This window comes from Leucoraja erinacea, chromosome 5, assembly GCF_028641065.1.
Source record: "Leucoraja erinacea ecotype New England chromosome 5, Leri_hhj_1, whole genome shotgun sequence".
Classification (NCBI taxonomy): Eukaryota; Metazoa; Chordata; class Chondrichthyes; order Rajiformes; family Rajidae; genus Leucoraja; species Leucoraja erinaceus.
The window spans coordinates 81,667,469-81,693,976 of NC_073381.1; the positions used below are offsets into that span (position 1 = coordinate 81,667,469).

At 43.3% G+C, this 26,508-nt stretch overlaps 1 protein-coding gene across 2 annotated transcripts in view; it reads right to left on the bottom strand.

The window, feature by feature from the left end:
• Positions 1–247: 247 nt before the first annotated feature.
• The window catches only part of sh3bgrl2 (SH3 domain binding glutamate-rich protein like 2), a 90,643-nt gene continuing 64,382 nt past the window's right edge, over positions 248–26,508 (bottom strand). Inside the window, exon 5 of one of the 2 annotated variants that reach the window (XM_055636082.1) lies at positions 248–3,013. In XM_055636082.1, coding sequence (XP_055492057.1) covers positions 2,996–3,013 — 18 coding nt within the window. In that variant the 3' untranslated portion in view covers positions 248–2,995. Of the gene's footprint in view, positions 3,014–16,213; positions 20,469–26,508 lie in introns of those variants that run through there. The other variant, XM_055636083.1, reaches the window with a different exon arrangement.

Genomic DNA, 26,508 nt, shown 5'->3' on the forward strand with positions numbered 1-26,508 from the left:
ATGTATATACTGCAACCATATCCTGAAACTATGGCCCTGAGTTCCAGACATTTCCTCTCGCCATCCACCATCAATCCAAGGTTTAGTGGGGGACTTGGGTCAAATGCGACTGGGCAAATGGGACTAGCTTAGACATGGCATCTTGGTTAGCATGGATGAGTTGGGCCAAAGGGCATGTTTCTGTGTGGTATGACTTGAACTCTCTCCACCCTATTAATTCCCCTCCAGTATCTCATGTGTTTCCCTTATTCCTTTATAATCGCAGTATGAATTCAATCTTTAAGCAGCGATCCTCTGGGGAATGAACATGTTTCATTAGCCTTGATAATTACTTGTTGTGATTCCTTGCTGATTCCTGGGCAAAATGAAAATTTGTAGTCACCGTTATTTTCAGCCTTCCTTCCAAAGCAGATGATCTCTTTCCGATAATGCCTGCTGGAGGAACCGGTTTAGGGACAGAGGAAGAGAGTTCCCACATGAGATAATGGTGAATGTAAACTGCAGATCAGGACGACAGCGTTACAGGGTGGCACGGTGGCGCAGCGGTAGAGTTGCTGCCTTCCAGTGCCAGAGACCCAGGTTTGATCCTGATTATGGGTGCTGTCTGTATGGAGTTCTCCCTGTGACCACATGGATTTTGTCTGGGTGCTCCGGTTTCCTGCTACACTGCAAAGACATACAGGTTTGTAGGTGAATTGGCTTCAGTGAAATTGTAAATTGTCCCTAGTGTGTAGGATAGTGGCAGTGCATGAGTGCTAGCGCCGTTTGCTGATCGCTGGTCAGTGTTAAGGACACCCAGGGCTGATTCTTGCAGTTCGTAAATCTCTGCGCTGTCATCTTTGGTGGCTCCGTCCAGTAGAGGGACAGAATATACCCGGAGATTGTGATAAATGTGGCCATGTAATGGCTAAAATGTATGGTGGACTGTTGCTTTACTGATTTTAAGATAGCTCTCCCAAGTTAGGTGCAGATTGATGATATGGGGTTTGCAAGGGCAGCATAGCTGGGAACGACTTAGGTGCATATTTGAAAAGCCATGACCTGCTGGGGTACAGACTAAATGGTGAGAGATGAGACTACCTTGGTCTGTCTTTTTTCAACTGGCATGGATATGACGGCAGAAAGATCACCTTCTGCATAGTCAATTAGTGTAATAAAATCATAGTCAAGCAGCGTGGAAACAGGCCCTTCAACCCAACTTGCCCACACCGACTAACATGTCCCATCTAAGCTAGTCCCACCTGTCTGCGTTTGGTCCATATCCCTCTAAATCCGTCCTATCCATGTTCTTATCTAATTGTTTCTTAAATGTCGTGATAGTACCAGCCTCAACCTCATCCTCCGGCAGCTTGTTCCATACACCCACCACACTTTGTGTGAAAAGTTTACCCCTCAGATTCCTATTAAATCTTTCCCACTTCACCTTAAACCTAAGTCCTCTGGATTTTTCCATGATTCTATGATTCTATTCTGGCACAGCAATGATGAAGATGTGGCATCAATAGTTACATATCAAATAAGATCAATTAGAACACGTTGTCCTACAACTTTAGGCTGTGCACGCCATACGCAAGAAGAAGAATAGTTGTATCTGCACACTGTGTTTAATATTCACAAACAGATTGGTGCTCACCTGCTGACTGTATGCATTGGGCGTTGTGGTCTGTGCCTGCCTATGTTTGCCCACAGTAGGACAGTATCTATGCCTTGCTTATTTGGCTGTCTAAATGCCTCCTAAACATAGTAATTGTATCTGAATGTTTGTTCCACTAAGTCTAAGTCCCACAGGAGTGAACAATGAAGAGGGTGAGGCTCCTATATGTCTGAACCTGCATAATTTCACCTGGCATTCATGAGATGGCGATTCCATTCCTCTGCAATGATTAGATGATGGATAATAAAATAATTGTATTCAACGCATATTTTTTCTCTGAGACATGAGATGCGAGAATCTTGACCAAAAGAAACAAAGTGCTGGAGGACATTAGCAGGCTGGGCAGCACATGTGGAAAGAAAGGTGCAGAAGACGTTTCGGGTCAGGACCCTTCTTCAGATTGACAGGTTTTCTTTAACAGATATTAAGCCTCTTATGTGTCAGGTCTCAGTCTCCGATTACCTGTGCTCGAAAGTTCATTAGTTCATAGGTTCTAGGAGCAGAATAAAATATTCGTCCCTTCGTATTCTCTACCATTCAATCATGGCTGACCTATCTTTCCTTCTCAACCCAATTTTCCTGTATTCTCCCCATAACCTCTGACACTAGTACTAATCAAGTATTGATCAATCTTCGCCTGAAAAATATCCATTGACGACCTCCGCAGCCTTCTGTGGCAATTCATTCCTCTAGTTCACCACCCTCTGACTAAAAAAAATCCTCCTCATCTCCTTTCTAAAGGACCATCCTTTTATTCTGAGGCTATGACTTCTGGAACTAAACTCTCCCAACAGTGGAAACATTCTCTCCATATCCATGAAGTTTCTCTATTTGGTAAGTTTCAATGAGGTCCCCCCTCATTCTTTTCGAAAATCCAGTGAGTTACAGGCGCAGTGCTGTCTAATGCTCATCATATGTTATCCTAATCATTCTTAGGATCAGGAAACTAGGTATCTAACATCAAACAGTTCAGTCCTCAGCAGTACCATTTTACAACTCAATAATTGTCCTCACACACGTAAAGGCAATGCCATTTAAATCATTTGTATTATATGGAGCAATCCATCTTTATTTCAACAGTATATTACACAAGAACTGTGGCAATAGTTTCATAATCACATTACATAATTTGCAAAAAGCAATTTAAGTTCTTGAATTCAACGTTTATAACAAAGAACCACATAATCACCAGCAGCACAAATAAAAATAGTTTATTATTTAATGCATTAATAAACTATTTCTGACAACCTCGTCGACTTTACCAGAGCTTCAGTGACAAAGGACGTGAAGTAATTCATCATAATTTTAGCACCCAATTTTTTCTTATCATTGAGATGAATTTCAATGGAATAGAACCATCTGCAATGAAGAACACCTGCAATTAGTGGATAACCTGTAAATTATTTTTTGAAATGGTAACAGAGGGTGGACAAGCCAGGAAAACTCCAGTTGGAGAACAACAAAATCATGTCTTGGTGCATACATGTTTAGCCTAAGATCAATTACATTGCAATTTCATGCCAAACTTACAAATTTATATCCAACATTAAAAAAAATGACAACAAGCAGAGAGATATCAATGTAAATCTGCAAAATAGAAATACATATAAATACTGAACTAAATAAATATTTCTTCTTTCAGTAAGTAATGATAAATAAGAAATACTAATCATTATCCGTCCTTATTCGACAGCAGGTGTTGTGTTGAACACACAATATAAAGCTGATGCCTTTAGTTTAGTTGATCCTTCGGCCTACTGAGTCTGCACTGATCAGCGATCATCACACACCAGTACTATCTTACACACTGGGGACAATTTACAATGTTTACTGAAGCCAAATAACCTACAAACTTATATGTCTTTGGCATGTGAAAGGAAGCCTCAGCACCAGGAGAAAACCCACGTGGTCATGGGGAGAAAGTACAAACTCCATACAGACAGCATCCATAGTCAGGATCGAACGCGAGTCTCTGGCGCTGTAAGGCAGCAACTCTACCACTGCGTTACTGTGCCGCCCCCTGCACGATTGTTCACTTTTTCCACCTAGAGAGTTGTGAATCTATGGAATTCTCTGCCACAGAAGGCAATGGAGGCCAATTCACTGGATGTTTTCAAGAGGGAGTCCGATATAGCTCTTAGGGCTAACGGAATCAAGGGATATGAGGAGAAATCAGGAACGGGGTACCGATTTTGGATGATCAGCCATGATCATATTGAATGGCTGTGCGGGCTCGAAGGGCAGAATGACCTACTCCTGCACATATTTTCTACGTTTCTATGTTGTTGTGCTGTGTTTCTGAAACTTGGTGCCATTTACTGCAGGCAATGGAATGTTTTCACATGTTTTATGTTCATATGATACAATGGGAAAATGGAATGAAACAGAAAATTCAGCACAATGAGGACTGATTTAAGAAACTCAAGATTTGAAAACACAAAAGAAAAATGGGCTTCTACTGCATCAGAAATACCACTTCCTCTAAATGCTCACAATTACACAAAATTCACCTACATGGCTGTGTAGTTTGGTCATTATTAGAGTTAGAGATGCATTTGAGATTTATGAGGATAATTGATCAGAGAATTTAAAGAAAATGTTTAAGCCACATTGATGTACTGTGTTTGTATCTCATGCCCAAAGTAACTTTGTGCCAACAAAGTAAGGTTCATTCCTTGGATGGCAGGACTGTCATATGCTGAGAGAATGGAGCGGCTGGGCTTGTATACTCTGGAATTTAGAAGGATGAGAGGGGATTTTATTGAAACATATAAGATTATTAAGGGTTTGGACACGTTAGAGGCAGGAAACATGTTCCCGATGTTTGGGGAGTGCAGAACCAGGGGCCACAGTTTAAGAATAAGGGGTAAGCCATTTAGAACGGAGATGAGGAAACAACACAGAGAGTTGTGTGTCTGTGAAATTCTCTCCTCAGAGGGCGGTGGAGGCCGGTTCTCTGGATAATTTCAAAAGAGAGCTAGATAGAGCTCTTAAAGATAGCAGAATCAGGGGATATGGGGAGAAGGCAGGAACGAGGTACTGATTGGGGATGATCAGCCATGATCATATTGAATGGTGGTGCTGGCTTGAAGGGCCGAATGGCCTACTCCTACACCTATTGTCTATTGTAATTTGTGTCGGTCAGAGGAAATACACAAGAACGTCAAAACCACCAATGAGCTGTTGGACAATGCACAAAATGCTGGAGGAACTGAGCAGGTCAGACAGCATTCGTGGAAGGTAAGGACAGACCGGTCTGAAGAAGGGTACCGACCTGAAGCACCAACCTGCCCATTTGCTCCACAGATGTTGCCTGACCTGTAGAGTTCTTCCAGCACTTCCAGATTCCAACATCTGCAGTTACCTCCAATGAACTGATGGGCCAAGACCTAAATAAAGATGAACTAATTTGTCATGCTCTAGGTGTGCCTTCTACAACTAGGCACTCTCCACTGCACGGTGGTGGTGAAAGACATCAGCTTCCAGTTTGTGGGCGTACACATCTCTGATGATTGTTCTGGGCCCGGCACATTGATGCAATCACAAAGGAAGCAGATGTCTGAGGACATACGGCATGTTGCTGAATACTCTATCAAACCTCTGCAAGTATATGGTGCAAAACACGCTGATTGGTTGCATGGTGGCCTGGTTTGGTGATTCAAATGCTCAAGAACGAAGGCTGCTGTAAGAAACGCCAATCTCCCGAAATGGGAACAGCTGTGCCCGACTTCGCTCCCGCTCCCTCGGTAGAGCGAAGCAAAAAACTAACAGAGTCGTTGACATCGATGAGTCCGACTCTGAATAGCCGCGAGTGGCCAGTGCCCGTGAGCATAGGGGCCGGTTGGAGCGGCTTCAGGAGCAGCCGCAAGCGGCCAGTGCCCGTGCGCATTGGAGCCGGTTGGAGCGGCTGGGAGCGGGGAACAAGAGCAGCCGCGACAGCCAGTGCCCGTGAGCATTGGAGCCGGTTGGAGCGGCTGCAGGAACTGGAGCAGCCGCGAGTGGCCAGTGCCCGAGAGCATTGGAGCCAGTTGGAGCGGCTGTTGGAGCAAGTACTCCAAAGTGGCAGGCTCCGGGAGATGGAGACTAGTCACAGTGGGCAGCTAGTAAGTCCTACAGCAGTACCTCTTGTAGGGCTGCACAGTGTTTCTCCCTCATCAGAGGGGAGTACAGGGGGTCAATTCTGGGCTGACCCTGAAGAGGGGTGCAGAACATACCCCTAGTGCACATGGGGTGCAAGAAAACCTATTGGATATGGTGTCCCAGTTTATTCAACCCGAACAAACTGGCCAAAACCTGGAACCTAAAATAGCTGCAAGTATCGACTACTTGTCATTCAACCAGCTATAAGGACAGGCATTATTGGACACCACAGCAAGACACTTACCACTAGGGAACTGCAAAACACTGAATGTTCCCAGTGTCAACCAGTGTATTTGAAAACATGTCGGAGCCTCAATCAGAGCCAGGGACTTGAAACTACTGAAAGTCCTAACAGCGGGAATTACGGTTTTCGCCCGCACAGTAAACAAAAAAGACATGACACAAGATCACCAGGATGCACTGGCTTTATTTTGCAACTACCAATACGAGTAAACAGCATTAGGAAAAAGTGCCATCCAACCGGCTTTAGACCCTAATTTGCAGGCCTATGCAAACCTGGAACCTCCAAACCACCAATATTACTATTTGGAGGCAACTTATCAAAACAGGTAAAAGAACTTGACGAAGAGGGTAAAACCCTGGGGCTCATTAAAGCAACGTCTAAAAACTACTTCGGCCAGGAAAAAGCACCCCAGTCGGCCAAGACAAACTGGTGAAAGTTCAAAGGCCAGGAACACTCAACATCGGTCTTTTTAGGCCATGGCCCAGACCGGCCTTCCTGGGGAATGCGCTAACCGTCAACACCGACCCAACTACAGATCCAGGCACCGGCGCCTCAACGTCCATGGAGGATGCCGAAAAAGTAACAAACCTACCAATAGTAACCATGGAGGTAGGTGGGTCTGGTTCCTTACGAGGTTGGTGGGAGATTACAATTCTATCTGGATGCATGGAATAAATTAACTACCGACACTTATATTTTCAGAAGTATAGGGTTATACCATAGAATTTATACAAAAACATAATCCTCCAGATCAGCATGTACCAAACCGAATGTTCGTGCTTACAGGCAAAGAAAAATCAAAAGCGCATGCTGAACTACAGTGGCCACATAAAAACGGAGTCATGGAGGAAACCCAACACGAATCACAGGAATTCGAGTCCAAAATCTTTATCATAAACAAGATGGTGGTTGCCGCATCATCATAGATTTGACTAATTTGAATACTTTCGTACCATATATTCATTACTAGATGGAAACCTTTGTTACTTCTAAGCAATTGATTTCCTAGGTTACTACATGGCAAGCATCGTTTTAAAAGATGCTTACTATACAGAACCCATTAGAGGTGACCACAGATGTTATTTAACACAATGGATCATCTGGGGTTCACCCTTAACTCAGTTCGCATGTCAGTGACTTTGCCGAAAGAAAAGGGTTACAGCCTTCATGGAGGCTTGCAGCAAAATCATTGACATCACAAAACCATCCATCAGACTGGTAGCAAGAATAATAGTAAGATTAAACGAGAACTTACCAGTTTGAAGTTTGATCTGTATTTTATGAGGAGTTACGATGAGGGATTACGTGAAGAAGCCCGCCACGACACATGCATGTCATTCTTCAAAGCAGCAGTGTGAAATCACAGATAATTGTAATGACTAAACATAGTAAGATTAGAGGAGAGATACCAGTTAAGTATATGATCAAGGGTGGGTGCGGATGGCACGTAATCCCTCATCGTAACTCCTCATAAAATACAGATCAAACTTCAAACTGGTAAGTTCTCGTTTAATCTTACTATTTTACTTCGGAGTCACGTGAGTGACTACGTGAAGATTTTAAAGCTCTGTGATTTCATGCTGTGGAAACGAGTCCATGCATCACGTCTGCCTTGATGACTGTAGGAGGAATTGTGTTAACATAATTTGGACATGAATTCGACATTGAAATCATAAAATTATTAACACAAAATTATAACCCCTTTTTATGGGTTTAAATTAATTTACAGAACTTAAAATAGTTTCTGCAAACGTTCCAGGTTTCATTACTGGTTTGTTGTAAAATAATTGGAATGTTTTTTCCCCCAGACTATCCTGCTGCCTTGAGGATTTGGTCCATTGGTACATCCAACTGTATCGCTGCCGATGTAGCTGCAGCCCTGGTGGAATGAGATTAAAAAATATTAGTATCCACCCCAGCCTGTGTTAGCACCTGTTTCAGCCATCTTGAGATGGTCTGGACCGTCACTCATTTGTGTGGTTGCTTGTGGCTGACCAAAAAGTGCCTTCTCATTGCCTCTTAGGATTTTTGTTTTCTCCATGTATAACGACAGATGTCTTACTATACACAGACGGTCATCTGTTGGGTATGACCTAAATTGTATATTGAGGCCTGCTGATCCCTGTCTGTTCTGCTTTACTAACTCATAGATATGAAACGTACCCTCTGTGCCGTGACCAATGCCAGTAGCATGACTGTTTTTAATGCCAGTTTGTGTAGGGACAGAGCTGTTGCTGGAGACCAATTCCTGAGCATCTTCAGGACAATACTTACATCCCATATTTGGGAGTACCTGGTTCTTGGGGGATTAGTATTAAAATTCCCCTCATAAGTTTTGTTACCAGTGGGTGAGTCCAACAGTGTAACGCTCTGTCCCCTGCCATAGGTAAGTCGATAGGGCACTTCTGGCACAGTTGATGGCACTGTAACTGAGCCCCTCGTCATAGTGGAGGCCTGCCAGATATTCCAGAACAGACGGGATGTTCTTATCTCTGTAGGTGATGTTGTTTTTATGGCAGTACATCTCCCACTTCCTGATATAGACCAGATACTGTTTTTTGGTTGACTGTCTTGGGGCCACCGAGATCAAGTTCACTGTTCGGTCCGTCAGTCCCAGTTGAAACCAGCCCTAGCGTTTCTACGGACTGTCTGTGGTCTTGGGGGATTCGCGGTCCTCCCCAGCCGGCTTCACTCGCAGCACTTGTGGACACTATTTTGTCCTGAGTTTACGATGAGAGGCTCAGTGTTGTAACACACTTCCTATTATATATGGAGTATACTAAGATCATCAGAGGGAAAGAATTGTCACTTTTAATCAGCTACAAACAGCCACTCAAAACAGTGACAGTCCAGACCATCTCTAGATGGCTAAAACAGGTCCTACTAAAGGCTGGGGTAGACACTAGCATTTTTAAATCTCACTCCACCAGGGCTGCAGCTACATCGGCAGCTATGAAGTTGGATGTTCCTATGGTCCAAATCCTCAAGACAGCAGGATGGTCAACGGAGGAGGAAACTATTTCTCAGTCCCTACCTGATCAGAGATGCGGCTTTCCTCCGAGCTGCATCTTCGCCCCATCCCTGCGGCCTACCAACGGGACTGGAGCGGCGTTTCATGCCGGGACCGGCCAGAACTTCAGCTTCTGCGGCGGCACAGCGCTAAAGCACCATCGCGGAGCGTGCAATGCCTTACCCAGGTTGCCGTGTGGTAAGCTCCGGAGTGCTGAAACCGCCGACTCCAACATCGCGGAGCTGTGGTTGTGGAACGTCCAGCCGCGGGCAGCGCTGACTCTAAACACTGCGGAGCCTGGGATCTTTTGCCGAGATCGCAGGTGTTGGAGCTCCAACCAGCGCGGCCTGTGGACTTCGGGAGCCGTGGTCTCCGGGGATGATGGAGCCGTTCCAGACACTCCAAGCCGCTGAGAGTGTTCTTCCGACGCCGGAGCTCCATCATCCGGCGAGAGGGCATGAAACATCGGGCCGCCGTTCCGGCGACTGCGGAGGCTTCAATAGGCCCGACCATGGGTGAACAAGAGGATGAGGACTGGACTTTGCTGCCTTCCCTCACAGTGGGAACCATTGTAGGGGGATGTTTTTATGTTTTATGTTAAATTCTCAGGGCAGTGAAGAATGTTCCCTCAGCAATGAACAACCAGCAGTTATTGTTCAACTCACATACTAGAACAGCATAAATACTTGTGATACAAAGTATTGGAGTAACTCAGTGGATCAGGCAGCAACTCTGAAGAACATGGATAGATGACGTTTTGGGTCAGGACCCTTCTTCAGATCCTTCTTGAGACTCAGATGCTCCAGAGTTCTCCAGTATCTCTGGAGATTTTGTAAACCACCATCTGCAGTTCCCTGTGACTCCTAAAAATACCTGTGATTATACATTCAAATGACCAAATCTTTTATCTGTCAATATCTCAATCAAACAGCTGTGCAATGGTTTTGTATAAATACCTGAGTGTTCAAATATACAAACTTTTCAAATAATGACAAAGTACTTCCCTACAGCCATCAAGCTGTTAAACACTAAAACCTCCAAATAAGTTCTGAACTACATAGACGGGGCATTGGTTTTGGCTTTTTGCATTATTATTGTTTGTTTTTAGGTTTGTATGTACAGTATGTATGCATGTATGTACAGGTATATGTAATGGTATGTTAGCTTTCATTGCAAAAGGATATATAAGTATACTGAGCTTCATTTTTCTTCTCTTCTCATTTATCATTGTTTACTGAGTACTATGTTTATATATTTTGTTACGTTGCTGCAAGTAGGAATTTCATAGTTCTGTCTGGGACACATGACAATAAAACGCTCTTGCCTTGCCATTCCTAAAGGCGAAAAATGTGGAAAACAAATTTATACGTACAATCTGAAGGCTGTCAATCTTCAATACATGTGCAATCAAATATTCTATGGGATAAAATCATTCATGAAGTCAGATGGTGTAAATTTAAAGCTGGAAAAAAGTGAGACTCCTGCAAATGACAGGCCTCAACATTCCCTTACAATTCCAATGTGCTGCATACCACAAGTGACTCATCCACACCCAGCAGCACAAGAACAATCTTGTTCCACACCTAATTACAACTTGTTTTAATCTTATCATTTTTATTCTGGTGCTCTATTTATTAAGTGTGTGTAGGAAAGAACTGCAGATGCTGGTTTAAATCGAAGGTAGACACAAAATGATGGAGTTACTCAGCGGGAGAGGCAGCATCTCTGGAGAGAAAGAATGGGCGACGTCACCCATTCCTTCTCTCCAGAGATCCTGTGGATTTATTGAGTTATTTTAAAGAGTCTGCGGAGGTATGAGAAGGAACAAAGCTTTCCCATTCTTGGAGTGGCTAAACAGAACTTATGCAGATTGCAAAATAAAATGTAAGCTATCCGTCTGGAGACCCGCCTGAAGAAGAGTCTCGACCTGAAACATTACCTATTCCTTTTCTCCAAAGATGCTGTCTGAACAGCTGAGTTACTCCAGCATTTTGTGTTTATCTATACATTAATATGCTGCTAAACACTTAATTCTCCGTCCCATTCCCACACTGACCTTTCTGTCCTAGGTCTCCTCCATTGTCAGAGTGAGGTTAACTGCAAATTAGAGGAACAGCATCCAATATTTCGCTTGAACAGCATACAGCCCAGTGGTATGAATATTGATTTCTCTAATTTCGTAACCCCGGCATTCCCTCTCTCTCCATCCCTCCCCCACCGAAGTTGCACCAACTTCTCGTTTTCACCCAACAAACAGCGAACAATGGCCTGTTTCCATTTTTGCACACTTTTCATTCATTGTTCCTTATCTCTACATCATTGTCTATATCTCTCATTTCCCTTTCCCATGACTTTTAGTCTGAACTTGAAGGGTCTTGACCTGAAACGTCACCCATTCCTTCCCTCCAAAGATGCTGCCTGTCCCGCTGTGTTACTGCACCTTTTTGTGTCTATCTTTGGCTTAAACCAGCATCTGCAGTTCCTTCCTACACAGAGGGATATGGAATATATGCAGGCAGATTAAATCAGTTTAACTTGGCATCAAGTTCGACATAAACATTCTGTGGGCCAAAGTGCCCGTTCCTGTGCTTTACTGTTCTATCCTCTATCATAAGATCATAAATGATTGGGTCAGAATTAGGCCATTCGGCCCATTAACTCTACTCCACCATTCAATCATGGCTGATCTATCACTCCCTCCTAATTCCATTCTCCTTCTGCTCCCCATAACGTCTGACACCTCTACTAATCAAGAATCTATCTATCTCTGCCTTAAATATATCCACTGACTTGGGCTCCACAGCCTTCTGTGGCAAAAAATTCTACAGATTGACAACCCTCTGACTAAAGAAATTCCTCCTCATCTACTTCCTAAAAGAACATCCATTAATTCTGAGGCTATGACCTCTAGTCCTAGGCTCTCCCACTAGTGGAAACATCCTCTTCACATCCACTCTATCCAAGCCTTTCACTATTCTGTATGCTTCAATGAGGTCCCCTCTCATCCTTCTAAACTCCAACAAGTACAGGCCCAGTTCTGTCAAACACTCATCATATGTTAACCTACTCATTCCTGGGATCATTCTTGTAAATCTCCTCTGGACCCTCTCCCGAGCCAACACATCCTCAGATATGGTGCCCAAAATTGCTCACAATATTCCAAATGTGGCCTGACCATCGGCTTATAGAGCCTCAACATCACCTCCTTGTTTTTGTATACAAGCCCTCTCGAAATAAATGCTAGCATTGTGATGGCTTTCTTTACTACAGATTTGACTTGCAGATTAACTTTTTGTACATCCTGCACCAGCACTCCCAAGTCCATTTAGATTTCTGGATTCTCTCCCCATTTAGAAAATAATCTATGGCTTTATTCCTACTACCTAAATGCATGACTCCACACTTTGCTACATTACATTCCATTTGCCACTTCTCTGTCCACTCTCCCAACCTGTCCAAGTCACTGATTTCTCTACAGTCTCTCTACAGAATCTGCAGAGTCACTGCTTTCTCTACACTACCTGCCCCTCTACTTATTTTCATATCATCCGCAAACCTGGCCACAAAGCCTTCAATCTCCTCATCCACATCATTAATATTCACTGTGAAGAGCAGCGGATCCAGCACCGTGCCCTGTGGAACTCCGCTAGTCACTGGCAGCCAACCACAAAAAGCCCCCTTTATCGTCACTCCTTCTCTTCTGCCATCCAGCCAACCTGCTATCCATGCTAATATCTGCCCTTTGATACCATGGGCTCTCATCTTCCTTGGCAGCCTCTCGTGTGGCACCTTATCAAAGGCTTTCTGAAAATCTAGGTAAACAACATCTACCATTTCTCCTTTATCTGTCCTGCTATTTACTTCTTCAAAGAATTCCAGCAAATTTGTGAGGCAAGACCTCCCCTGCATAAAGCTATGCTGACTTGGGCCTATTTTATCATGAACTTCTAAGTACTCTGTAACCTCATCCTTTATAATGTACTCTAACATCTTACCAACCACCAAAGTCAGATTAACCGGCCTATAGATTCCAATATTCTGCTTTACTCTCTTCTTGTGCAGCTGGTAATATTAGCAATTTTCCAATCATCTAGAACCACTTCTGACCCTAATGATTCCTGAAATATCACTATTAATGTCTCCACAATCTCTAAAACCACCTCTTTCAGACCCCGAGGGTGCAGTCCATCTGGTCCAGCTTCAGCCCTTCATCCCAAGCATCTTCTCCATAATAATAGCCACTCCACTAACTTCCATCCCCTGACTCTCTTGAATTTCAGGTAGATTGCTGGTGTCTTCCACTTATATACTATATGCCTTTGGCAAAACGGCATTTTTCAACTGTGAATCCAGAGGCTACTTTTTACTGGACTACACCAAGGTAAGACCTGCGAATATTGACAGAAACTCATGATCAAATTGGCTAGGGGCCTAAATAATCAACAGCCTTGAGGATTTTTTCCACTGCTTGCTCAGCAGGTATTATTTGCAGTGTGCTGAAATATGCATATGTATCTTGGAAGCATTTCAAGCAGCTGATTTGTCAGGTGCCCATGCTCTCCATTCATTGGGGGGATGTTTTATTTTTGTAACATTTAAAAAAAGGTCTTTCTGATGAAGTAACCTGCTTTACCAGTGTCCTGATTGATTCAGAAGAAAGGCACAAAATGCTGGAGTAACTCAGCGGGACAGGCAGCATCTCTGAAGAAAAGGGATAGGTGACGTTTCTGGGTCGAGGCCATTCTTCAGACTGAGACTCAGGGGAAAGGGGAACGAGAGATATAGATTGGACTTCAGAGAAATGAAGGAAGAAATGCAAAAAGCACCAATAGTCAAGGAAATGTAGGGCACACGATAGGCCATTGTTGGGTGTGGGATAAGTGGCAAAGAGTAAACACAGGAACTCAACAGAACGACAGTAAAACTAGTACAATGGCTATAGTGGAGAGAAGGGATGCACTGGTTACCTTAAGTTAGATAAACCAATATTGACTAGTTTTAATAGAGACTAGACCAAGTGCAGACCCATTGGGTCTGTTTCCCCAACGGCATTTGCGGGGGGAGGGGGTGGGGGCTACGGGATCACACTCCCATTAACCACGCCCCAAACACACAGGTGGGGGGAGGGGGTGAGAAGAGGGGAGGGAGGGAAGAGGAGGAGGAGGAAACGGGACAGATTTGGGAGGGAAAGGAGAGCGGGGTAGGGGGTGAGTGAGGGGGATGGGGAGAGAGATGTGGGGGCGGGGGGGAGGGAGGGGGGGAGGGAGGGGGGAGAGGGGGGGGGGGGGAGAGGGGAAAGAGTGGGGGGAGGGAGAGTGGAGGGGGAAGGGGGGAGAGAAGTGGAAGAATGGGGATGGAGGGGTAGGGGGAGTGGCGGAAGAGAAAAGAGGGGGAGGGGGTAGGGGGAAGGGGGGGGGGGGAGAGGGAAGGGGGTGGGGTAGAGAGTTGAAGGGGGGTGGGGTAGAGAGTTGAAGGGGGGTGGGGGAAAGAGGGATGGGTGGGAGAGGGAGAGGGGTGAGGAGAGGGAAACATAGAAACATAAGATTCTATAAGATCCCCCTCAATCTTCTAAATTCTAGCAAGTACAAGCCCAGTCTATCCAGTCTTTCTCCATATGAAAGTCCTGACATCCCAGGAATCAGTCTGGTTAACCTTCTCTGTACTCTCTCTATGGCAAGAATGTATTTGAGCATTGGGCATTGTGACATCACACGATGGAACGTTCACCAGGGGATGGGGCTGGGGCTGGTGCAAAGGCATATGTAAATGGATCCATTCCAATTGGACACCTGCGAGCATTGGGCATTGTGACATCACACGATGGAATGAATCAAAAGGCAGAAAGGCAGCCGAACGGACAGACGATAATAGATAGATAGATATAGCATTGAAACTGGCCCTTCGGCTCACTGATTCCACACCGACCATTAATTGCATGTTCATAGTAGTTCTGTTATCCCACTTTCTCAGCCACTGTCTCCACATTAAGGCCAATTTGCAGAGGCCAATCAACCTACAAACCTGCATGTCTTTGGGGTGTGGGGGGAAACCGGAGCACCCGGAGGAAAGCCAATGCAGTCACACACAACATCTTCCGTGCTACCATGCAGGGGTGGAAATCGCTATCAAAACATGGGGGGTGAAACAATTTGGGTGGGGGGTTGCAGTTTCTTGGTGGCCGCGTGCACACACACACACACACGCGCGCAAAGCTTCAGAGGCGTCGGCCATAGGCCCTGTGGATGGTAACATCGGGAGCTGACCTGGTTGGTGACCGACTCTGAACTCCAGCAACAGTAGCATGATCCGCCCCGAATCATGGTGTTTGAATTAGCCCGTTCGCGGGACCTTTCATCGCACGGCGCGGCTTAAAATCGGCCGGCAGGGGCTTCAACATCAGGAGCCTCGATCGCCTCAACGCAGCAGTTTGATTTTAAGCAGCGCCGGGCGATGAAAGGCCCCACAAATGGGCCGATTCAGGCCTTAGAAAGCGTCTGATACCCGCTTGAATCTTTCAAAAGCTACAATGTGATAAATAACACTTAAACAAATAAAACTGAAGCAAATAAAGGCAAACAGAAGAACCAACCTTGGAAGGGAGGGAGAGAGAGATGGGAAAAAATACTAAATATCGTGAGTGGCCATGAATGAGGGACTTATTTGCAAAGCCAGCCAGGAAACCCCTTCGACCTGAGCCCTTAATGACCTGACCCGTTTAAATCCAATACCAAATTAAATCTTTCCCATCCACCAATACATCCAATTAGTTCAGATGGTAATTGTACCCGCATCAGACAGCTTTAAGAAATTCTCCGTGAATACCTTCAAGAATACTTGAAAGTCAAAACACAATTGGTGACACATCATGTTAATATGATGTTAATAGAAACATTTAACAAGCGCTTCACAATGACACCCCCACTGTCTCGTGGAAAGCGGAGATTTTAATAGATTTTTTTTCACTAAATTTCAAAATCCAGATTACAAAACATGGGGGGGGGATTGTCCCCACTTTTCAAAACATGGGAGGGACGTGGACCCCCTCATCCCCCCCCCCCCCCCCCCCCCCCCCAGGATTTCTGCGGTGCCCTGTAATGTAAAAGTCTAAATAAACCTAACTCAAGGAACAGCAAGTAAAATCTCAATACAATGTTCTAGAAATGTTCCTCATATTTCCCAACAGGAGTCCATTTAGCATATTTCTCAAAGGATATCAAGCTGTCTCATGCCCCCCTTATCTCTCTGCAACCTGGACCTTCTCATGTACCCACCCACTCCTTCCTTCCGCATTCCTATGCGAGGGATCATATAAGAGCCAATTAAATTGCCAGCACATCTTTGGGACACAGGTAGAAACTGAAGCACTGAGGTCAATGGGAGAAAGTGCCAACTTTACACAGAGAGCACCTAAGATCCGGATCAGACTCAGATCACTCAAGCTATGAAGCAGTAATGCTACTAGCAAAAGTAATGGCTAATTACATTACAATTTTCACATTGGTTGCACATCATGGCTTGAAAATCATATTTACCATCAACTTCTCTGCTGAGATTTTGTATTGGTCACCCGTTATAAAGTAGAAGGATGTTCTATTCCAACCATCCCAGAATCAAGGTGCCTGTCATCATATCCGAACGAAAATAGTATCAAAGCGTGGCCTTTTGATTCATAGCAGTGTATGGCAATTTTCAACACAAGGCATTCATCAGGTTTTACCAATGTTTAAATAGCCCCTCTGGTGAATGGACTTGCTTAAAATATCTTAAGCACACTTAACATAGGCAACAGAGTAATTTGTGAGCTCGACTCAGGATGGCCATATAAAGAAAGATGCACCGCTGGTAATTTATTTAGATAATCCTCACATTTTTACAGTGAAATTGAAGCATACACATTAAGATTATAAATTTGATTTGACGAAACGTAACAGGGATTTTAAAAATTAAATCACACATTGTCCATCAAAACCAGTCAAGAACTTGTCTGCATGAAGAGTGTGGGATGATGGATAGAGCAAGATACAGGTGTATATAAATGCACATAACATGCTGCTAGTTGGTACAATTTCCCCTTGAATATTTACTAAATTATCATCAATGCTTCTAGTTTAAATGATTTAAATGACATCATTTATTATGTATAATAATCACCACTTGAGCATTCATGGCCATGAGCACAAACGTGTCAACGTGTTTAGTTTTTAAAGAGTGCTACTTGTTCTTATTTTACAAAGAGGGGTAACATTTGTATACTAGTATCCCAAACTAATTGGAAACTGTTTATCAAGCTGGAAATATGAAAAAATAAAGCTAACTGCTGTTTTCTTCAATTGATTACATAATTTACAATGACACAATGTCTTTAAGCAATACAAGTAGATCAAAACTGAATGGATAAAGACAGGTTAAGTGAGTTAGTTGGAAGGTGGCAGATAGTATAAAGAAAATAAACATTTGGTCACTTTGATTGGAAGAATATAAAGCAGAATATTTTTAAACTTGGGGATTGAAGAAATATTGAGGTACAAATAAATCTAGGAATGTTTGTACTGCCAACAATTAAGGTGGTAAATGGCGCATTGGCTTTTAATGGAAATGGGTTGGAGTGTAAGATAAAAGGAGTCAGTGTATTTGTGCACTTGCAGTTTAGTTTTGGTCGCCACACCATGGGACAGAACCACTTGCCTTGCAGATAATACAATGTAGATACTCACTCCTCTCCTAATCAGACTCCTTTTCACTTTGGACTTTACTATAGATTAGAGATATAGTGTGGAAACAGACCCTTCAATCCACCAAGTCCGCACCGACCAGCGATCATCCTGTACACTAGCGCTATCCGACACACCATGGACAATTTACAATTTTTACCAAAGCCAAGTTCGTAACCTATATACCCGTACGTCTCTGAAATGTGGGAGGAAACTGGAGCACCTGGAGAAAACACCCATAGTCAGATGGAACCCAGGTCTCTGGCGGTATAAGGCAGCAACTCTACTACTACACCACCATTCCACCCATCTTTAGCCTTTATCACTTCTCCACCCATCAGCCAATCAAACCCTCCTCACCTGTATCCAACCATCATTTGCCAGACTTTGTTTCACCCCCAGCTCTCTTTTCCAGCTTTCTCCGCACTACTCCAAACAGTCTGAAGAATGTCCCAACCTAAAACGTTGCCTGTCTATTCCCTCCATACATGCTGTCTGACCTGCTGAGTTCCTCCAGCACTTTGTGTTTTGCTCAAGATACCAGCACCTGTAGTCTTTTACATCTTCACTAGATTGCTTCTTGGGATCACCTGAGTTTTGAAATGCGCAAAAATTTAATTGAAGCATTAGTGATGACTGTCTAGATGCCAAACCTCTGTTTTCCCTGCGTGAAGAGTTCCAAACCGTAAGCTTTGGCTTGGGGTACGGAATGAGATGAGATCAGAGGATTGTGAATCTATATTATTCGCTATTCTGAAAACTGTGGACACCAAGTCTTAATATTGAAAGATGCAATGGATACATTTTTGATGGCTAAAAGGATCCATGGATGAGGATTTAAGTTTTAATGAGCTGAGGCAGGGGCAAGTTCAAGTAGCAATGTAGTCCTAGGTGCATCTCCCAGTCTGAAGAAGCATCTCAACCTGAAACACACCTATTCCTTTACTCCAGAGATGCTGCCAGACCCGCTGAGTTACTCCAGCATTTTGTGTTTATCCTTGGTGTAAACCAGCATCTGCAGTTCCTTCCTACACATTTTGTCTGCCCCACTGCAAAATCTCCTCAAAATACCTCTGGTTTGAATTTCTCCTCCTCTCCCCTCCCCTCCCTCCTGTTCACTGATGAAGGGTCTTGACCTGAAATGTTGCCTATTCCTTATCTCCAGAGATGCTGCCTGGCCCGCTGAGTTACTCCAGGATTTTGTGACTATGTTTGGTGCAAACCAACATCTGCAGTTCCTCCAGACACACTTAAATGCATATGTATTTGGTCTGAATTTGTGGGTCAAAAATGTCACCAAAGGAATGGAGTTCATGGTTGGAATAGAGAACAATAACTTTGGTCTCCCAATTAATCAGTTGGGAGAAAACCTCACATCATACATTACACAACATCAAGCGGAGGTTAACTGTGAGTTTAATAATCTTATGTACGTTGATATAATAACCCTTGGGGCGCAGATTTTCCATGGGATCATCCCATTTTTCAGCTGAATATTTACTTGGTCTACATTAGACACATCAATTGTATTTATGATTCTTGTGCAGATGACATTATTGGCTTCGTGGTCAGCCCATGCAGATTGGTGACTGGGCAGAATAATCTTAACCCAATCTGGATTTTGCACTTTGTGCTCTGTGTATTTCTCCAATATATTTTTCCCTCAATATGGTTCTTGATGTTTAAGATTACAGCTTTATGGTCCTGTAAAGAACACGTTTCATGGAGGACAGTGCTTGGCATGTGATTTTTTAATTACATTTTACCACATGATGCCACTTAGCCAAGTATCCCTTCCTCTGCTTTCTGCACTTGAGGTCATAATTTAACATTAAGAATACCTAATGACTAAAATAATGGGCCTACTGTTCCAAGATGCATTATACTCACTGTCTGCATTAAATATGTCTTGCTATTGCAAAGATTCTGGACAAAATTGATAATAAATACAAAATACAATAACAAATGCTTGGCAAATCAGTGTCTCAGCAAAAACAAAAAGCCTTTAATACTTTTACACCCGTCATGTGATTTAGTATTGTGCCTTTGCTTGCATTAAATACTGCAGTAGGCATTTACTGGCATTGCTCCAGCAATGATCTCAGCATGTTTTCTGCAGAGTAGAGATGGAAATAACAGCAGCAGTTCCTCAAAACATTTCAGCCTTCAGTGTAAAGTATTTTCATAAAGAAGACATGTACAACTCCAGACCCCTTTAGTTGAGATTCATCCGTACAACTCTGTCCATTCTTCTGTTGCTCACCACCTATAGTATATAGTGGCATACATAGGGGATTGTCCTTAGATTAATGATCTGAACCTGAAGAATGTCTCTTTAATATTTGAGCACAAATTTTGGGGTTGGTGAAGGCAGAACACAGGTACAATGCAGGTACAACACTGTTCAAATAAACCAAGGTTTAATAAGGCAAGGTGGCAAGCAGCAAACAGGATCCATCCAGTTTAGCAAAGAACTTGACTGTTTCATGTGTAGTTGACATGACCAGTTATACTTTTCTTCTAATACCGTTATAGCTAAAAGGTTTCATTGTGGTAAGCTGGGATAGAAAGCAATGGTCGACGACATAACACAAGGCATTTATTGTGCTGAGGTGTTCCAATAATGAATAGCCAAGCTTAGAGCCAGCTCTACACAAGACAAACCATTTGGGTTACAGGTGAGCTTTCAAGGAACTATGGTTCAGAATCCTATGAAGAAGAAAACAGAACAAAAGATTAAGAATGTAGAACATAGATCAGTACAGCATAGGAAACATGCTCTTTGGCCCACAATGTCCAGACTGGACGAGATGACAAGATAAGTTAATCTCCTCTGCCTGTCCACCATTCTTTGTATATCCATGTATCTATCCAAAGGCCTCTTGAATGCCACTATCATATCTGTCTCCACCACTACCCCTGGCAGTTTCACGCACCCACCTCTCTCTGTTTAAAAAACGTCCTGCACATTTCCTTTAAACTTTACACTTCTCACCTTAAAATTATTAGAACACAGAATCAAACAAAATTAACGATACAGAGGGGGTCATTTGGCTCATTGTGTCTGTGAAAAAATGCTATTCAGCCTAATTCAACTATTCAGTACCAGATCTACAGCCCTGCGGGTCATGTCTCTTCAAGTGCACATTAAACAGTTAAATGTGATGTACTGTTAAATGTGATGAGAATTCTGCCTCTGACACGCTTCAGGCACTGAGATCGCCACCACCCTCTGGGTTAATTTGAATTTTCGTTCCCTTCTAATACCCCCACCAATTACTTTAAAATCTATGACTCATGCTTTTCTACTCCACTGCTAAGAAAAATAGATCCTTCTTTTTTCATCGTGACACCTTAATTTTATATACTTTAATTCAAGTTTTCCTTCAAGCTCCCCTGTCTAAAGGAAAGAACCTTGCCTAAAAATGGGTTCAAAAAGACACAAATTGCTGAAGTAACTCAGAGGGTTAGGTAACATCTCTGATGAAGATGGATAGGCGATGTCTCGGGTCGGGACCCTTCTTCAGACTGATTGTAGGCAGGGAGAAGAACCAGAGCTGGAAAAGGGGGGAGGCAGACCAAAGCATTGCAGATGATAGATCGACATGGTGAGGGTTTTTTGATAGACAGATGGTTGAAACAAAGGCTAGAGATAATAATGACAGAGGGGGAGCAGTGAGAGAGGGTCTCACAGAATTCCTGCCAGAGAGAGGCGAACTTCAAAGTAGACATACGTTGAAGAGATTTCAACACCCCTCTCCCTTGCAATCACATCTTTCCTGTAACGTGTTGACTGCATTGTATACAGTACTCAAACTGCAAGGTAACTGCATATTTCCACACACCACTCTTATATTCTGTGCCTCGACCAATGTCACTTTAAACACCTTACTGACATTCCTAACTCCTAACATTAAGAATTTCTGAATCTTTACTTCCAGGTCTATGTGTCTTTGCTTTATTGCACCTCCCCAATTGCATCATTATATATCTCAATTAAAAACCATTTATCACTCTCCCGCCACTCGATAAGGTTAATCTCACGACTGCCTTTTTTGTAAGCAAAGGAATGCCAGAAAGATAAGTTTTCTCTGTTTACTTCTAGGGCAGCGCCTTGCGCAAGATATCCCTCCTTTGTATCTTTACATTTAATCTTGTTTTATTGGTGAACACTGCTAGGCAAAGGGGTTATTTTAATCACTGTTGTATTACAAACTGCAAACTATGAATCACAGCAGAGTGGGCAATTTTGCTCTCACATTTACATTCCATGTGCATTGTTGAGGCTTGAATATAGAGACGTATAATGATGATTTTACGAACTTGCCTGGGCAGGCAAAACCATCACATGTTCATACACCAATGATATGGGTGCGGCACTACTGTGGACTAAGTTTACCCAAGTTATGATTACCAGCACAAACCTGAATGTAATCAAATTTATCTTTATACTTTTATGTTTAAGAAAAATAGCAGCATCTCCACCTAATTAGCCACAGTAAGCTCAAGTGTTTATATATTTTCCTTCTCATAAACCCTGTAACTTAGAGAATAACTTGAAATATTTGTATTAATAATATATTGAATGCCTGTGACCTACACATGATTGTCACACATAACAATAAGCATAGACTTTACTTTGGGATGAAATAATATGGGTGGCACAGTGCCACAGCTGGTGGAGCTGCTGCCTCACAGAACTAGAGACACAGGTTAAATCCTGACCTCAAGTGCCGGCTGTGTGGAGTTTGCACGTTGTCTCTGCGACCACATAGGTTTCTCCGAGTTCTCTACTTTCCTCCCACATCTTAAAGACGTGTAGGTTTGTAGGTTAATTGGCCTCTGGAAATTTCCCCAAGTGTGATGGGAGAGTGCGGATGGGGAAGTGGGATAACATGGAACTTAGAGTGAATGTGTAGTTGATGGTTGGTGTGAATTAGGTGGACCGAAGGGCCTGTTTTCCATGCTGTATCTCTAAACTAAACAAGTGAGAGCCAGTGGGTTTAGCAACCAGCTCACTGGGTTACATCTGGACTACTCCCGATCAAACTCCAGAAGAATTAAACCTTATAGAACAATTTGGTTCCTTCTCAGGGTATAGATTGAACTGGAATAAAAGTGAAATTATGCCAATAAAACTCAAGACCCTTCACAACTCCAAACATTTCCTTTTAGAATTGTTACTGAAAAATGTAGATACCTTGGAGTCTATGTGACTAGAAAATACACCTCTCTATTTCAAACAAATGTCCCACCATTAATTACTAAATTAAATGCTCTCATTCAATTTTGGGAAACACTCCCTATTTCCCTTATAGGGAGAGTAAATGCCATAAAGATGAGTTTCCTTCCACAACTCCTATACCTATTTCAATCAATACCGATATATCTTCCCAAAAGTTTAAAAAAAAAAGTTGACTGTTATCACAAATTTCATTTGGGACTATAAAACCTATAGAATACATAAAAGACATATATGTGAATCTAAAGAAAATGGAGGATTAGTACTCCCTAATTTCCTTTGCTACTACAGGTGCACAACCTTTTATTCGAAATTCCAAATAACGAAAAGCTCCGAATAGCGGACATTTTTTCGGTTCTTGAAGAAAGGTCCTTGAAGACGTTCACCGAGGGCGGCCCGCAGAGGTGACAGCGGAACCTCCCGTTGGTCCTCGAAGAAAGGGGAACTAAATCCCCATTCATAAAAGAGAAGGTGAGGGTATATTGCGCGGGAGGGTTAATAATTGACAATCTGCTGCTGCCTGCCCGCTGAGTTAAAAAGTTCCCACGGTAGACTCACGATACACAGTGTATCATGAGTCTTGCGTGGGAACTTTTTAACTCAGCGGGCAGGTAGCAGCAGATTGTCGCTCCCTTCAGTTTCACCCCACCTACACCCCTCTGCTTCCCGGCCATGTGTGTGACCCCTTCCCTCCCCTCTCCAGCTCCCCGCCCATTGCACCGACGCGGGGGCTTTGCACTGTCTTCACGTCGGCGATGCCAGCAGGTCAGTGCCAGTCACCGGAGATGTCAGGACCAACGGGACACCGACCTCCAGGCCCACTGCAAGCACGGAGATCCCAGAGACCCACAGCCAGCAGCAGCCCAGCCCCGTTCCAACTCCAGAGGAAAACTGCAAACTGGCCGGAGGCGTCAGGACCACCAGAAGCCGCTCCCGATGGGCCGCTACGGCGACAAGTAGCAGTTCGCCCACAGCCCGAGCTGCGCCCCCTCATCGGGACACCGACCCCCAGGCCCACTGCAAGCACGGAGATCCCAGATCAGCAACTCCAGCCCAGCCCCGCTCCAACTCCAGAGGAACACAGAGTAGGGGCAGAAGCTGATGGTGTGCAAGGTACGTCTTGTTCTTGGGGTGGCGCAGCTTGGGCTGTGGGCGAACTGCCACTTGTCGCCGTAGCGGCCCATCGGGGAGCGGATTCCTCTGGAGTTGGAGGGGGAGGGGGGTATTGTGCTGTTTGATCGCCCCCTGCTATCCCAGGGACAGGGAGACACAGCGACTTTTGAGAATGGTGGGCAATCACTTCCAAAGTTCTGCCCACACAGTCAGTACACCTCTCCTACACTTGTCTCCCGCACTAAGATCATCTCGCAGAGAATGATCCCAGCCTAACCCTCCCTATTCTCTCCTATTCTGCAAGAAAAAACTACATTGAAGACTCAAACTCACGATCGAGTAACTGCCGGGATCGAGGCGCAAACTCGCGACCTTGCGGATATGAGCCGAGCACTCTACCACTGAGCCGCCGTTAAAATCTACGCTAAAAATCTTCCATTCCGAAAGGCGAAAAATTCCGAATTCCGAAAAGTGTCTGGTCCCAAGGCTTTCGGATAAAAGGTTGTGCACCTGTACTGGGCGACTAATATTAAAAACTTAATCTACTGGATGGATGATACATGTCAACAGATAAATTGGTTAAAAATGGAGAGGGAAGATTGTCTGCCTTTTAATATAGGCACGATTCTTCTTTCTCCAACACATCTGAATAAATCAACGTATGAGCAAAATCTGATAATACACAGTACCCTACGCATTTGAAAACTGTTGAAATTAAGTCTCAAACTGAGAAATTTCTCTCTCCTTTTACCAATTGCTAACAATCCCTCGTTTAAACCGTCTACTTTAGATAAGGCGTTTGCACAATAGAAAACTCAGGAATTAAAACGATGGGAGATCTTTACGAGAAGGGGATTTTCCTCGCGTTTCAAGAACTACAGGCGAAATATCATTTGAAAGCAAGCAATCTTTTTAGATATCTTCAAATCCGAGACTATGTGAAATCATATACACAAGACTCATTTTATGTGTCCAGATATAATAGATGAATGTATGAATAGACATGTCGATACAAGCAAGTTAATATCCTACATTTACAACACTCTTTTAATTGCATATATCCCATCTTCTGAGATGTATAGGTGAGCATGGGAAGAAGAATTGGGTTCATTAATTTCAACGGATAGCTGGGAGGAAAGCCTACTATACATACACTACTGCTTTCTCAGGCACTCCCTGATACTGCAAATACTGCATAGACTGCTATTCAAAGACCCAAGATCTTCCCAAACGTCTCTCCTATTTGTGATAAATGTCACCTCCAAGAAGCGACTATAACCCATTCCTTCGCTTCCTGTATAAAGTTACAAAACTTCTGGAGGGGATTATGTGATATCTTCTCTACAATGCTTAAAATTAAATTGGAACCAGATATAAAACTGCTCACATTAGGTATGTCAGAGGCCTGTTCTAAGCTGACGATATTTCAAAGACGTTTCCTCAATTACGGCCTAATAACGGCAAAAAAAATTATACTCAAATTTTGGAAAAAGACAACAGTTCCCACAGTGAAGATGTGGGTTACTGATATGTCTGAGATACTACATTTAGAAAACATCAGGCTTGTCTTGGCTGAAAAAGCAGATCAATTTCTCAAGACATGGTTGCCTTTCACTGAATTTCTGCAACAACAGAATGGTTAAACACAAATTTAAATCCAATGCCAGGGATGGGTGGGGGGGAGGGAAGGTATATCTCCATCTTTTCTTTTCTTATTTCTTTTATTTCCTCTTGCACTTCTTTGGTAGCTTAGGGGTCTTTTTCTTGCTTTCTTTTATTTTACTTCTCTTTCTTCATTCCCTTATTTTTTCTCTCTTTTTTCTTTTTTTTAATTTTTTTTTAAATTTAGGTTTCAATGTTAAAAATGAAGCTGTACAATAATTGTATAACGGTTATGTCGATTGCCTTATAATTGCCTTACAATTGCTTCTAATTAAAAAAAATTAAAAAAAAAAAAAAAAACTCCAGAAGAAGGATATGGTGGTCATTGATTGAGAGGATTTGGCAGACTGCACCCGTATTTAGGATCATATCCGGGACTCTGGCGCTGTAAGGCAGCAAGTGTACCGCTGCACCACTGTGCTGCCCAGATTTTTGGTGTGCACAGCAGGTCAGGCAGCATCTAATGTTTCAGATCGATGGCCTTTCATCCGTGGTTTCAGATACTGCCTGCATTTTCTGTTTTTATGTCCTCACACAGCTACCCATCTGAACACATCTGTGTCATGGTATCCAATGAGCAGTGCTGGATTAGAAGACAATTTCAATAAAAATGCCAAACAACTGTCAACATGAAAAGACCAGTTCATTGCTCATGACCTTGGCTCCAATTCATTATGATGATCTACAATAAGATGAACCTTTCATTCTACTTTGGTGCCAACAGACTCCAGG